Source organism: Podarcis vaucheri (assembly GCF_965113315.1).
Source record: "Podarcis vaucheri genome assembly, chromosome: 11".
Taxonomy (NCBI): Eukaryota; Metazoa; Chordata; class Lepidosauria; order Squamata; family Lacertidae; genus Podarcis; species Podarcis vaucheri.
Window position 1 is genome coordinate 18,540,161 of NC_138749.1, and position 16,426 is coordinate 18,556,586.

Genomic DNA, 16,426 nt, shown 5'->3' on the forward strand with positions numbered 1-16,426 from the left:
CAGCTTGGTCTTTGACCACATCTTCCTTCCTACCTTTTGGTTTAGTTCAGGCATCCCCAAACTCAGCCCTCCAGATGTTTTGGGACTACAATTCCCATCATCCCTGAACACTGGTCCTGTTAGCTAGGGATGATGGGAGTTGTAGTCCCAAAACATCTGGAGGGCTGAGTTTGAGGATACCTGGTTTAGTTAATAGCTGTCTATCGCTATTGGCTTGCGGCTTATACTCTCCTAGCTCTAGGAATTCATATTAATGCCTCAGCAGTTTGCTCCTTCCCTTGCTCCTGTGCTTAAACACAGCTTAATTGTTTTGTTTTCCAGGCTTTGATCAGTTTTAGCAGGAAGTTCTATTTGTGATCATGAATCAGCTGTGTCTGATAAAGCGGAGAAGAATGGTTATTAGCCTTGGAATTATATAAAGCATTGATCACTGCAGTACCGTAGTACAGACTGAAAGCATTTTAAATTAGATTTTATTTTTGATGTCCACCCCAAAACATAATTTAATATAAGTTAATGGGGTTAGCAAGAAATTAGGTGGTACAGTGCCAGTTATTCAGAATGGCAAACAAAAACAATCTGGTTACGATTGCTGGTATGTTCAAACCTTGCCTCTGCGTCAGAGCCTTTTTGACTCCAGAGGCCAGATCCTTATTAGAATCTAGGCTTTTGGGCCAAATTTGACAGATGGGTGCTGCTATTCAGCCCCAATCAACATCATATTAGGAAAATTATAAGTATGTTGCATGTGGGGTTGGATCATTTTCTGTTGGTGACTGGAAGTAGACACTTTCTTGGGCTTGTTCGCACATAGCAATAATGTATGTTCAGTTTGTTACATGAACAAGTTGGTGTGATCCTCTGGCTTATGCGATCCTATTCGTCTTCATGGGAATAAGAGATTGAAAGTATCTGTTCCTGGATTGCGGCAAACCATGATTTGAGGGTGTGTCCAAACTTGGAAAATGAGAGGTAGCCCCAACCATAGTTCAAATGAACAGTGGTATACAAATTTAATAAATAAAATAAAACATTCCAGGATATCAGGTTTCAGGATGGTAGATTATAGGTTAACATTAGTAGAGCATTGGTAACAGTAAGATCGCTTTGTAGAAGGTTATTAAGCAATGACTGGGCAGCCATATGTTAAGAGTTTTCTACCTCTGGATATTCTTCACTGAGCCTGGAATTCATTGATATATTTCCTCAGATATATTTCATCAGTTAAAGCACAACAGCAAACCATGGTTTGTTACTATTCCAGAACAGTAAAAAGGTAAAGGACCCCTGGACAGTTAAGTCCACTCAAAGGCGACTATGGGGTTCTGGCGCTCATCTCACTTTCAGGCCCAGGGAGCCGGCATTTGTCCACAGACAGCTTTCCGGGTCATGTGGCCAGCATGACTAAACCGCTTCTGGCACAACAGAACACCATGACAGAAACCAGAGAGCACGGAACGCTGTTTACCTTCCTGCCACAGCTGTACCCATTTATCTACTCCCACTGGTGTGCTTCCATACTGCTAGGTTGGCAGGAGCTGGGGCAGAGCAACGGGAGCTCACCCCGTTACGGGGATTCAAACCACCAACCTTCTGATCAGCAAGCCCAAGAGGCTCAGTGGTTTAGACCACAGTGCCACCCACGTCCCTTTTTCAGGAACAGTAGCTTCAATAGTCTGATGTGCCAGCCCAGGGCTCGTACTGACGCTGTAACAGTCAACTAAGGTAGATTGCTATGTCTGAACCAGACCACTAAAATGTGATAGATATTTGTAAACCCCCCAGTCCTTCATTGTATACATCTCTCTCTATATCTGGCATGTGAGGTGTATGATCAGTGAGATGTGACCTGGTTGTGGCTTCTGGTTGTGATTTCTGCCACTGTATTAGTTGGTTTGGCTAATACAGTCAGTATGTCTCAATGTGCCCTCTGTTGGAATTCCACCAGAAGCATTGGACAAGAGTGGCTGATCTAACCCTTCTTTTAATAACTCAGTTGCTCAATGTTAAAGGCCAAGGCCACGGAGATGCTCATCTTTTCTACCAACTTGCAACCTATGATACTGTGTTTTGTTCCCTGCCCACAGTCCACCAGCATTCTGTGGCCACTAAGCATACTCAGTCCTCCTTGGGGTCCCTATTTCCAGGGTTTGATTTTTCAGTGAAGGTTTTTTGGTTTTTTTAACAACTTCTGCAAACCTTGGTGCTTCCTTGTGCCTCCTCATGTGGACAATGGAAATAGAAGGATCATGTGAAATTATAAGTGACCTCAATAGAGGTTCTTACCACAGTTAGTCAGGCTAATGGCAACACTCACTGGAATAGAGTACCTTCTGTCACAGAAGTCATCACTCGTTAAAATATACTACCTAAATGTTTTCCTTGGGATCACGATATATTCTCCTTTTGGATACATCTCAACTTGCAACTGAAATTCTGTTCATATATAGGCATTTTTTGGGTGGGCATGGAGATATTTATAGTATATTCTATAATTTAGGAACTTTGGAGGTACTAAAAGGGAACGGGTCACACTGATTCTTCATAAATATTTGGCTGTTATTAAGAGATGTTTTGCCAAGCCATGTCCTGGGAGGTTGTTATCTTAATTTTTGTTTTGATTGAACAGTTTTGTTTAAAACTCCGGAATCCCTTGGACTGCTCTCTCTCTCTCTCTCTCCAGAATGTACTTCAGGCAACTTGCTCTTGGAATTCCAGGGATAAATTTGCATGTTTGGGTTTTTTTTTATGACGTGCAGGTGGCAGTTGCAGATGTCGCTTGATATCTGTATGATGGGATTTGCTCCTTGGCACAGCTTAAAAGGTCTATTACGAGCTTCTTTGCTCCCTTTGGCTCCAGCCTCCTCACAGTGCCTCATACAAGTGTATGGAGCTATTGGCAAGCTAGTCAAGGGCACCTGTTTAGAGCTCATTCTTCTGTCATGTTTGCTTTCTGTACTTATTTATATAAAGTTTTATAACCCACCGTTCTTGCCCTGTCGTCTTTTCAAATCCTTGTGTGTTCTTATTTCCTGCCTCTTACTTTCCCCCGGGTTCACCTGGGCCTGCCTTCCCCATTATGGTGCCTTGCAGATGTTTCAGATTACAACTCCCATCAATTCCAGTCATGATCACGCTGGCTAGGGATGTTATAGTCCAAGATATCTGGAGGGCATCACGTTGGGGAAGGCTGACCTGAGTTTCCTCTGTACTTTTTGAAGATTCTTATTGGTAGCCATCAGTTGGCAAGCAACCACAGCCATACAACTTCACATTAGTATACTGGGCGTATGCATGCGGGTGAACGAAGTGGTCTGCGCTGCTTTCAGGCTGGAGGTGGGCTCTCACATTTTTGAAGGCAAAAAAACTTGAGCTGATTCTACGGTAAACTCCAATTTGCTGGTTAAATGTTGTTTTTGTTGTGGACATGGTTTGTTGTAATTGGTTGTAAGACTGGCTTGCTGAGGGGTAGCACAAAGAATTAGGAGACAAGATGGAGGAGAAGAGAGAATAGAGAAAGCTTAGGTTCTGTTTGGATAAAAAGCACCAATCAGAAGATGTCTAAAGGTGTTTGGCTGGAAGAGCTTCTCAGTCTGGATTGGTGGGGAGTGAATAGGGGTTCTTTTTCAGTTAGGTGCTAGTGAGCTGTTTGTTCACTTTGTTCACTTTGTTCACTTTGGGCTGTTAGTGAAGGAAGTGGAAAGTAGAGCTTTTATAAGGGACAGATATGAGAAAGGGCTGTATTTCACTAGCAACGGACTCCTGACTGAAGCAGTGGTGAAGTGTGTGAGGGGGCCACAGGGTCAGTTGCCCTGGGCGCAAAATGGATAGGGTGTCAACATTTCAACACCCTGGTGCTGCCTCGCTTCTGTTGCTGAGCTCCACTGAAAACAACTTCTCCATGCGAACCAGGAAGTGACCTCTCCAGACAACCAAACTTCTTTTCTTATCTCTCTCTCACATACATGTGCACAAACACTTATGTTGATCACAGGTAATTGCGACGATCCTGAAGTAAAAGATCCACCTAAATCTGCACTCATCATTTATGAAGCTGGGAAAGGCAATCGTGCCTTTGAAAGGCAGTGGAAATGTAGCTGAGGCTGCAAGCCGATTCCTATTTACCTGGGAGTAAGCCAATTGAGCTCATTGGATCTTACTTTTGAATAGATGTGTATAGGCGTACACTTTGGTATTCCATGAGAATTCGTATTCCCCCCCCAAAGTTCTGTAATGTGTTTTGTTCTTTATTGTACAGAAGACCTTTTATGTGTATACATAAATATTTTTCTTAACGGTATTATCCTCCTTAGGATCCTGTCAAGAAGATTCCTGACTCACATGAAATTACACTGCATCATGGGACAAAAACAGTAAGTGTCTTGGCATCTATGTTGTCCATCCATGTTGACCAGCTGACATAATTAATATTATTGTATTAATTAATTAATTAATTAATTAATTAATTAATTAATGTCCCCTCCCTTCATCAGGAGGTCCCAGAGCAGGTTAGAACAATTGAAAATTAGGTTACAGTCACAGGAATAGGGTGGGCCCTGAAACCACACTTCTCGGGAGTAAAGAGGTGTGTCTTTTGTACTCGCTGAAAGCTGTATAGTGAAGAAGCGAGACAAACCTCTGTTGGAGAGGGAACTCTACAGGTAAAGGTAAAGGACCCCTGGATGGTTAGGTCCAGTCAAAGGCAACTATGGGGTGTGGCACTCATCTCGCTTTCAGGCTGAGGGAGCCGACGTTTGTCCACAGACAGCTTTCTGGGTCATATGGCCAGCATGATTAAACTGCTTCTGGCGCAATGGAACATGATGACGGAAGGCAGAGCTCATGGAAATGCTGTTTACCTTCCCTCCACAGCGGTACCTATTTATCTACTCGCACTGGCATGCTTTTGAATTGCTAGGTTGGCAGGAGCTGGGACAGAGCAGTGGGAGCTCACCGCATCGCAGGGATTTGAACCGCCAACCTTCTGATCAGCAAGCCCAAGAGGCTCAGTGGTTTAGACCACAGCGCCACCCATGTCCCATGGAAACTCTACAACTTGGGATCTGGTCAGGCCTGGATGGGTGATGTGACTTCCTGGAGACCACATCTACATTGGCCTGGTTCCATGATGGGTGAAAAAAAGATGGGATGTTAACTGAAGATAGATGGATACTTTTTGTGAATAGTTCACACTGTGCTTGGTAGTCAAACCAAGTTTGCTGAGCCATTGGCTGCTAACCTCCCCACACACCTTGCTCCATGATTTGCTACCCAGGGGCAAGTTTTAAGGACCACTGTTTCCTTCAGCCGACTCTCCGACTCTCGTGTAAGGTCCATTTGCTGAGACTCCCATCTGTATCTCCTCAAACTAATGAATTTAAGCTGTTGATGACTGTGTTCCTGTGCAGCTGAGAAATATCAGAAAAGATTTCCCACGTTGAAGATCCTTTCCAGAAACCTAATTAATTTTCCAGTTGCCTTGCCTGTAACAGGAGTGGTTTTCCCACTGAAACTGCAGGGATAAATTTTCTCCTGACAGTTTTGACATGTAGGTGAGCAGTGGAAAGTGTTACATAATCAACTGAGATACTATAAGTGTCATGTTTTCTGTACTTACAGTTTACAGCTGCTTCAGCTGTATACGCAGTGATTGTCTAATGTGGTTTTGTCATCTGTGGCGTTCAGTATATAGTGCACTCCATTTGGAATCGTCTAATTTGCAAGCCATTTTGTGTCACAAAAGGAACAGGCAGGATGGTGCTGGCCTAAGGAGTATTGTAATATTAAAGCTGCCACGTTCTTTTAGCAAATGAAAATAACAGGATAACTCAGACCAGAATTTTTTGTATTGTGTTCAATACTCTGCAGTACGTTAAGGGCAACTGAGTACAATCCCATCTTCTGCATTTATGGGGTGCTTTGCGGGGATCTTCAGAGGGCCCCAGTGAAGCTTTAATTCCTCCATCATGCAGGATTGAAACTTATCAAAAATATGAATAAACCCCCCATTTCAGACATACATGAGTGCACACATGGGAGGAGAGAATGGATCATGCAGGACATTTTCTAAAATGTGCAATTGATGCAAGCTTTCATATAGTTAAAATATTACATCAAAAGGCTTAAAGCTAAATGGATCTCTCATTGGATGTTCAGGTAATGGTTTGTTTGATTTGTTTGCTTTGCTTTCTAGGTCTCTGCTTTAGGACTGGATCCCTCGGGTGCCCGTTTGATAACTGGAGGCTACGACTATGATGTTAGATTTTGGGATTTTGCTGGAATGGATGCATCTCTTCAAGCTTTTCGATCTTTGCAACCATGTGAATGGTACATCCTGATGTTTCTCTCTCCCAACTCCCTCCAAACCTACATCAGCAATGCTCCTGTCTTAGAACAACTTACCGTATTTTTCGGCCCATAAGACGCACCGGCCCATAAGACGCACCTAGATTTTTTGGGGGGAAATAAAGGGAAAAAATTTTATTTCCCCCCCAGGTGCGCTGCGCTACACCAGGAGCTTGGGGCGTGCGGAGCTCAGCGCGCCCCAAGCTTCTGCGTGCCGGCAAGGTCTCCGCTAGCGTGGGAGAGCCGGGCGCCTCTCCCAGGGCTAGCGGACCCCTGCGCTAATCCAGAAGCTTGGGGCGAGCTGAGGTCAGCGCGCCCCAAGCTTCTGCGTGCCGGCAAGCAGTCCGCTGCCGCCCCAAGCCTCGCGCACCCGGCGGGAGGTCCCACCGGGTGCGCGAGGCTTGGGGCGGCAGCGGACTGCTCGCGCGCACCTAGAAGCTTGGTCCGCTGCCGCCCCAAGCCTCGCGCACCCGGCAGGAGGTCCCACCGGGTGCGCGAGGCTTGGGGCGGCAGCGGACTGCTCGCGCGCACCTAGAAGCTTGGGGCGTGCTGAGCTCAGCGCGCCCCAAGCTTCTAGGTGCGCGCAAGCAGTCCGCTGCCGCCCCAAGCCTCGCGCACCCGGCAGGAGGTCCCACCGGGTGCGCGAGGCTTGGGGCGGCAGCGGACTGCTCGCGCGCACCTAGAAGCTTGGTCCGCTGCCGCCCCAAGCCTCGCGCACCCGATGGGACCTCCTGCCGGGCGCGCGAGGCTTGCAGGCATTCGCCCCATAAGACGCACCCCGATTTCCCCTTCATTTTTGGAGGGGAAAAAGTGCGTCTTATGGTGCGAAAAATACGGTAATAGCAATGCTATGTAGCAGTATTGAACAAACTGGTGCCCTTTTGATGTTGTTGGACTACAACTCCCATCTGCCTCGGGCAGCACAATGCAAAAATCTGAGGTGGTGCATCTTGTATTTGATCACTACTACTAGGTTGGTGGTAGAGTCTGGAACATCTTTTCAAAAATTACTTGTTGCGGTTCTCATAGCTGCCGAACTAAGTTTGAATAAATGCTACCAGGGTGGATAAAAATCAATGATTTTTTTTAAAAACTATATATTAAAAATGGATTATTTTAAATTTAATTGGGATTTTTGTATTTAAATCATTTTTTTTATTTAAATCAGATTTTTAAAATAAAATGCTTTTGGAGGAAAAATATTTCTAAAGATAGTTTTCTATTTAAGTTACATTATACTCCGAGACATGGGAGAAGAGGCAATGGAGGAGGACTGGAAAAAATTTAAAGACTATTTGCAGAAGTATTATAAGTTGTATGAAACATAAGACGTCGTATGATTGGGAACGTTAGCCCCAGCAATGAAATTTTATTATCTATGAAACTGACAATATTCATGAAAGAATCAAAGTTTAAACGGGTAAAAAGGATATTATGTTATATTTTTAGAGTAATTGGAGAATAAGAGATTTAAACTTAAATTGCAACTGAAAATGTAAAGAAACACATGAAATAAGGGTATAATTTGCTGGCAAATTTTATTATCAAGAATGCACTCATGTGGGAGATGTGGGGAAGTCCAAAGGAAATTTGAAATAAGTTGTCGAAATGGTTGAGATTTTCTGTTTTTTCTTCCTTTTTGTCTTTAGCTCTGTCTTTTTTTTTGTTCTCTATGTAATTTGGAAAAAATGTAATAAAAATTATTATAAAAAAAAAAAAGTTACATTATACTCCAAAGACTATTAATCAGGAAATAAGGATTTATTTTAAGTTTTTCATGTGTGCTAAAACTCAGTCTAAGTTGTTTTTTTTAAAATGTTTAACCACATCAGTTAAACATGGATACATATGCTATAACATTCGGAAGAACTTCCTGACAGTAAGAGCTGTTCGACAGTGGAATTTGCTGCCAAGGAGTGTGGTGGAGTCTCCTACTTTGGAGGTCTTTAAGCAGAGGCTTGACAACCATATGTCAGGAGTGCTCTGATGGTGTTTCCTGCTTGGCAGGGGGTTGGACTCGATGGCCCTTGTGGTCTCTTCCAACTCTATGATTCTATGATTCTATGATTCTAATGTTATTGTTTTAGTTAAATAAATTGTTTAAATTGTTGTTAAGGAAATGATTATTTTTCTCCTTCCAATAAAATACAGCAGAAAAGTTGTCCAAATATAAACAGATAACTTGTTAAACCTCACAATAATTTCATAATTATCTGTCTATGTATTTCAAATAGTATAACCAAATCAGTAATTTTTGATATAACTGTAAAAACTACTCTGAAAATTTATCATTCAAAAAAATGAAACCTTCATCTGGTTGTAAATATTAAGATTATACCAGCAAGAATGAGTCTTTCTGTAAAAAAAATGATTTAAATCAAGTCTTACTGACGAGTGATTTAAATCATGATTTAAATTGATTTGATTTAAATGAAATCCACCCTGAGTGCTACTAAACATTTCAGACACAGCTCTCCTTGGTGGAGTGCATATTGCCTCTCCTTTTACCCGAAGATCTGATATTGTAAATCTTTACTGCTTTATTTACTTGTCAATTTAGAAAAATATATATATATATAAAGGCCTAGGTTAAAAGAGTAAGCAAGCGCACTGAATTTACTTGAGTATTTTTTTTTAAAAGTGAAATAATTATAACAGCAGTAGTTCTGATAAATCTGATGCAAGTTCATACCATGTGCTTTTCATTTGTGGGATCCTTTACATGGGCATTTAGAGGTTTTTCTATGGCCCAGCTAGTTAGGAGGATTCATTCATAGGCCTGCAAGTTTTTTTTTCCCTTAAGGGAAAGCTTTTGGTTTTTGTGGTTCCCTCGGTAGCACAGGCTTGTATTTCATGCAAGACATGGGTTGTTTGGGAAATAATCTTCAGGAGAGGAACGGTTGCTTCCTCATCCACTTTGCATCTGACACTGTACCGTACTTGTTACAAGGGATTTCCATTCTTCTATACTGGAGGTGAGGATGTCTGTATTCTTTTATACTAGGGCCACCATGCCCGATGGTCAGCAATAGCAAGAGTTCTCCAGCAACATCTGAAGGGCCACAAGATCTCTACCCCTATTTGGGGGCTTGCTTTCATCTTCTGCATAAGCTTCTGAATGAACACTTAAATATTTTTGGGCCAGTTGTGTGATGGAAGACCGTCTTTGGACTTAAGTAGTGAAACGGGGATGCGGGTGGCTCTGTGGGTTAAACCACAGAGCCTAGGACTTGCCGATCAGAAGGTCGGAGGTTCGAATCCCCGCGACAGGGTGAGCTCCCGTTCCTCGGTCCCTGCTCCTGCCAACCTGGCAGTTCGAAAGCACATCAAAGTGCAAGTAGATCAATAGGTACCGCTCCGGCGGGAAGGTAAACGGTGTTTCCATGCGCTGCTCTAGTTCGCCAGAAGCGGCTTAGTCATGCTGGCCAGATGACCCGGAAGCTGTACGCCGGCTCCCTTGGCCAATAAAGTGAGATGAGCGCGCAGCCACAGAGTTGGTCATGACTGGACCTAATGGTCACTCATGGACCTAATGGACTGGACCCTTTACCTTTACTAGTGAAACAGTCCTCATGATACCAGAGCAGAGCCACATGTACTAGTATTGTAGTGGAGGAATGTGGATTGCCATCACTTTATTCTAGCAACATTTTCACACCAAATCCTCAAATTTCTTGTTGAACCAAAGAACACTTTGGTAGCATTGCAGGAGCGCCTTCCAAGAGGAGAAAGCTCAGTAAATGAATATGGCAATGTATGAGACCTTTAGGGCTTGCATTGTCTGTACTTAATGTCAACATTAAATCTTGATTTAATGGTTTTAAATTTGTCTGGTGGGTATAAGATGAGTAGCATCCTGTGCCAAAACTTGGCTAGTCCAGCTGACTTCATTCTACATTTTTCTTAAGTTTGGAAAACTGGTGAGGGGGTGGTGGAATTAAGCATGAAAATATATATTTTTATACATAGCTTTTTAAGGGGGGAAAGGGTTTTAAAAAACTCACAACTTGCAAGCATTTAACTTGCGCAATCACAGGTTTATGCACTTGGCAGCCAACTGGCTGTGATCACACAAATTAAATTTACGCAAGGTGGAGAGTGGCTCCCATCAGCCCAAGCCAATGTGGCCAATAGTTAAGGGTGAAAAGAGGGTTGTGGTTTAAAACATCTGACTGTCAGTGGATCCCCAACATCTCTAGGTGTAGTCATCCTCAGGCCTAGCAGGGACTCACCCTGGGACTTTTTGCATACAAAGCATGGGCTCTGCCATTGAGATCTGGCCTTCGTCTTGTTGGGTCACTGTTGGGAAGTTCTTTTTTAATTATGCTTGTTGGGAGCAAGTCCAAGATAAAACAATTTTGATTTCAGTTAGTTGGCCTAGAATAGTGACTTCCATTCTTGAATCAATTGGCACAAAGGGTGGTACACAGCACAAATGAACTTCCCCCCCTCCCCCCCCCAAAAAAATCTGTTCTGGGTTTCCCCTCAGATTTCGGCAGGGGCACAGGAAGAGGAGAGGGGAGAGTAAGTTGCGCTGAGCAAGCAGAAATCCTTGTGCTAGCAGAACTACTTTATTGGATACTGCCCCAAATGTCAGCCTGCAATTCTGGGAAGAAGAAATGTATATATTTTGTGACATGGATTGAGGATTAGTAATGTGATAGCGACGTACATAATATGTAATTTGACATCTGTTGGTAGAGGAGCCTAAACAAATGGTTATTGAGATTGCAGGTTAGCTTTTTAATATGGTTTTGGGTCTCACAGCTTATGATGCATTTGCTGTTGTTTGTCCCTTTGAATTGCTGTTGTGTTAATTTGGGGTCCAGTCTTGTCTACATGCAGGTGGGTTAAGCTAGGGAGTGAATTAACTGTCCACAGGGATATGCAACTAGGTTTCCATCATCCTGTGGGCTTCACTAAACAGCAGATGTCTATTAACACGACTCTAATTGTGTGTGTTAATTGCATTGCATAGATTTATATTGCTATTGGCTGAAATCCAGGGATTCACATGTGTACTAGAGCCTTCAGTCCCACTGGAAGCTCGTTTGAGTTTAGAAAGCAAACTTCTTTCCTTCAAAGTATTCAACTTGAAAGAAGTTTGGGGAACTTTGGTGCCGGGAGCTTCCACAGGAAACATTCATTGGATTACGGTCAGGGTAGCTACATTCAAGTAGATAGATCTTACCATTTATGATCCAGGTTATTTTGTTAGCGGGTTGCTTTCCAATGAAGTACTATTTCCTGGTAGAAAAGTGGTGGCAAACATTACTTCGTTTTATGTTTTCTAAAACGAGCACAGCCCTCCAGTGCTCTGACACAGTGTAAACGTAATGCTGTTTGAAACGTCATCCCTTAATTTTTCAGCCACCAGATCAAGTCTCTGCAGTACAGCAGCACAGGGGATGTCATTCTTGTTGTTGCGGGCAACTCCCAAGCCAAAGTCCTTGACAGAGATGGCTTCCCTGTAATGGAGTGTGTAAAAGGAGACCAGTACATCGTAGACATGGCAAACACCAAGGTAAGCAAAAGAATGCTTAACTCGAGCAGCGTGACTTTCCATACCATTTCCCTGTTCTCAATGGAGACTGAGGAAATGCTTCTTGCTCGTCTCAATGAAGGATAGTGAGGAACTTGCAGGAGCATGTAGAAACCATTCTGCTGGGCACGTTTGTTGTTCCACTCACTACTGCCTTTGACCCCTCCCACCACTGGCATGCAGCCCCCAGAAGGGAGTGAGGCCTCTGGGGTGAAAAAGTGTCCCTGCGCCTGCATTAAAAGGAACCAGCTTAATACAGATTAGTTACACAGTCCTGGCACGTTTGCCAGGAAATACAGTGGTACCTCACGTTAAGAACTTGATTCGTTCTGGAGGTCCGCTCTTAACCTGAAACTGTTCTTAACCTGAAGCACCACTTTAGCTAATGGGGCCTCCCGCTGCCGCCACGCCGCCAGAGCACGATTTCTGTTCTCATCCTGAAGCAAAGTTCTTAACCTGAGGTAATATTTCTGGGTTAGCAGAGACTGGAACCTGAAGCGTCTGTAACCCGAGCTACCACTGTAATCAAACAACTGCAAAAGGGTGTGAAAAGGGCAAAAACAGCCTGAGAAAAGCAGGAAAACTGCAAAAATGGTGTGAAAAGAGTGGGGAAATGGCTAGCAATCCCAGGAGGCTTTGCACCAACCTTTGAGACCTGTGGAGAGTTGAAGTTTGAGGAAGGAGGTTTGGAGGCAATTGGAGGGTCTTACAGGCTTTTTAGATGGTGTTCCCCACTATACACGATTTCACGTATACACGTGGCACCCAGGAACGGAACCCCCATGTTAACAGGGAGACACCTGTATAGTTGTAGTGATTTATATATACTACTACTAGTAGTAGTGCTTTATATAGATGTTGAAATGGAATAAGCAGAGATGAAAGAAGGTACAGCTTGGGGCGGAAAAGTTGACAACTCTTAAATGTAAAATACCTGTGTATTGTAGCTTTGATGTGGGCTGTTGATGAAACAGTTTGCAGAACACATCGTTGTATTTAATAATGAGGGTACCTGGTACTTGCCAACTGAAATGTCAAGAAAGGAAGGCAACAAAAATAATTCTGCCTGGAGTTTTAATAGGCACACCTTTGCTTCCCTTTTTCTAGGGACACACAGCGATGCTGAATTCAGGATGTTGGCATCCCAAAATAAAGGAGGAATTTTTGACATGTTCCAATGATGGGTGAGTGTTGCTGCCAGACTTTGCTTTCTCTTTTGGCTTTCTATTTCTGTGCTGGATTCCTCCCACTCAGTCATTCACTAGGCATAATTTATTATAGAGGTCAAGGATTAACTAGACCTGGTGTCTAAGCTGCATTATCAGTATTTGTACTCTGAAGCCGTCTTAAAAATTCCTCATAGATTGTAGCCCTTAACTTACAAAGTGCAGCTCAGACATTGCATCAAGACAAGGTTCGAGTTTAGAAGTTTTTAATATTTAATGCTGTATTGTTTTTAACACTTGATTGGAAGCCGCCCAGAGTGGCTGGGGAAACTCAGCCAGATGGGTGGGGTATAAATAATAAATAATAATAATTATTATTAGAAATGCATAGGCCAAGCCTGGTTTCTCTGCTTTGTTTCTCCACCCACTTAGCCCTTGCTTCTGTGATGTAGGAGCTCATGGGAGCAGTGTGAGAGCCGTAACTTAAAACCATGGTTTATCATTTCAAAACCATGGTTTCTTGATTCCAACCATTAGTCCAAATCATAGTTTGAAAATCCTGCTTTCTGAAGTGCTCTTCAGTTGTTCACCCCCCCCCCCCGTTCTGTGTTGCCTATTCCCAACACTTTCCTTTTGGTGTGTGTGTGTGTGTGTGTGTGTGTGTGAATGAATGAATGTCAATTGAATGAATGTCAATTGAAGTAGAGAAGGTTTCCTGTTGCAGGCATTCAGCTTCCAATGCATGGAGGGTGGTTGTGCAAAGGAGAGGTACCTGCATGTCCCTGTTTTCCTCCTCACTCGAGGAGCATAAAACCCGAAGAGGGTTGGATTCTGGTTTGCCAACTAAATACAATGCTAAAATAATATTTAAGCTCATTTTAACCATGTTTTGCAGTTATGTCTGGAGAGAATTCGGGTGTGTGTGTTTTTAAAGATGGTTTCCCCAACCTGGAGCCCCGTATTAGCTCCAATATACACATGGAACTCCCCTGTTCTCAAGGGCTTCAGTGGTGTGTACCACTACTAGTGTGCAAAAGGATGCTCTGTCCATTAAAATGAAGGAGGTAGCCCTGTGTCCTGGAATCACTATTTCTGAAAAGCTAAATACCTAAAATACAGTGATGGAAAAGTTTGAGGTGACTGTTATAAGTCAATAACAAAACTGAGTGTGTTTGGAGTACCTCTTCTTTTAAAATTCAGATATAAAGAGCATCTGCTGTGCCCTGGTAGTGCAAGGATATCCACTTGCACAACAGGACTTCTCCCCCCATTCCTCCTATCTATGCATGTCCCACACCATCCCCAGGTCTGCTCCAGAGGGTTGAGGAGAGGTGGAGAACATTGTATTGCTCTAAGAGAAGTCCTTGTTCTGACAGAATGAAAGACTTAGCACTACGTTGGATTCCACCCAAAAAAAATTCAGTTCGAAGCACAGAAAGTGAGGGGAAAGTTTAACATCTCAATAGCTGCTAAGATTAGATCTTATAACTTCTGTCTCTTAGGATTACAAGTAGTAAAGTATTTTTCTATTCCGTCACTTTTTAAAAAGTGGACATTTTTCTTAGCAGGACTGCTCTTGACAGTGAAAAATAAGAAATTGTATAGTCCAGACTTTCCTGTTTTCTCCGTATAAGCATGTCTTTAGCAGTTATACCAAATATGGGTTCAGGGAACGCTTAATGTTGAAACTGCTATCCTGATAAAGTGACTAAAATACATGGGAGCAGTGATATAAATGGATGTATAATTATGTTTCCAAAGACACTAAATTGCATTACTTAATAAGAAAGGTATTTGAAACTATTCTCTGCTAGCAGCAAGTGTCTCTTGTGCCAAGAATTGGGACTTAAGGTGCAAAAATGTAAAATCATAACAGACCTTTTATAGATTAACAGTAGTCATTTGTCACAGTGACAGAGCTACTTTCCGTACTAATTGGAGTGAAATGTTCTTGCTCAGAAATTAGCTGTGCCCTATGCAGGGATCTGTCCAAGCACCGCTGGAAGAAACAGTATACTGAAGGGGGGGGGGTGTTGGTTTTTTTTGCCAAGGAGGCATGTTGCCATGTCTTCTAAGCTGCAAATGATCTGATACTTAGTCAAAATAATATGAGAATTGGGAAACAATAGGATTGGATGCAAAGACTTTGTTAGGAGTGCGGAAACTTAGGATTCATCCCATGGGTTCTAGCCAATGGGTGTCCTTCCATGATGGCTTCAGTGGAGCCTTCTGCAAGTGAAAGAGCCAGTCCCTTTCCTCCTGCAATCCCCTCTAACACCTCTGCCACTGTTCTGTGTAGGGTTCTCAAACTCTGGAGCAGATTTTTTTTTGGGGGGGAGGTACCCGAAAATTGCCTTGGCTCCTATTCTACTGACAGAAGCCTCCACCTGATCAAAAAAACTTTCAGTTGGCAAGACACTGGTTGGATACAAACTATCGTTCTTAGTCAAATCTTCAAATATCTAAAGGGCTTTCACGTGTAAGATGGAGCAAGCTTGTTTTCTCCTGCTTTGGAGGGTAGGAACAAACCGATGGATCCAAGTTTCAAGGAGATTCCAACTAAGGATCAGGAAGAACTTTCTGACAGTAAGAGCTGTTCAGCTGTGGAACGGACTCCCTCAGAAGGTGGTGGACTCTCCTTCCTTGGAGAGTTTTTAAGCAGAGGTTGGATGGCCATCTGTCATGGATGCTTTAGTTGAGTTTCCTCCATTGCAGAGGGTTGGACTAGATGACTCCCTTCCAACTCTACAATTCTATCATTTTACTTGTTGACATTTATATGGAAGGTATAATCAACAGCAGAAAGAGCATTAAGGCAGCAGTTTATAAAAGGTCTTGGGTCAAAGGTTACAGAGTGTGGCTATTTCTGAAGCTGGTCTGCCCAAGACTTAGCATGTAAGCTGTATACATGGTGCAGCATCTCGCTGGTTGCCACAGTGCTGTGCTTTCATTGCAGTTATATCTTCATATGGGACAAAGTAGAATAATCAAGTTCTGAATGTGTGTTCTTGTGTGCGTTTGTATAGATAGATAGCTAATAGCTAAACTTACTCTTTGTCATTCGCTCAGTCCTTTGCAGAGGGCTGTAAGGTTCCTTATTAAAATGATGTGATTTGGTCGCCTGCAACTTGCAGTTACTTTGGCTCCCTACTTCTCCATTTTCACCACTGCCTGAATCTGTGGCCTGGTCTGCACAGCACATTCAGCCAAGCTATGGCTCACCAGTACCACAGAGAAATGCTTGCAGCTGCTTTGGTTTTTCCTAGGACTGTTTACTCCTGCACCACGCTGAACCTAAGCATGAGCCGTAGCCAAGAAATACTTCAGCAGGTCATGCAAACCAGATCAATGTAAAAAACAAAACAATGTTTTC

The 16,426-nt window shown here is 43.0% G+C and overlaps 1 protein-coding gene across 1 annotated transcript in view; it reads left to right on the forward strand.

Moving 5' to 3' along the window:
* Positions 1-16,426, forward strand: part of WDR70 (WD repeat domain 70) — a 116,060-nt gene that overhangs the window by 16,721 nt on the left and 82,913 nt on the right. Inside the window, exons 6-9 of the mRNA XM_082241986.1 lie at positions 4,314-4,373; positions 6,194-6,327; positions 11,716-11,869; positions 12,995-13,071. Of these exons, the coding sequence (XP_082098112.1) occupies positions 4,314-4,373; positions 6,194-6,327; positions 11,716-11,869; positions 12,995-13,071 (425 nt within the window). The remainder of the gene's footprint in view (positions 1-4,313; positions 4,374-6,193; positions 6,328-11,715; positions 11,870-12,994; positions 13,072-16,426) is intronic.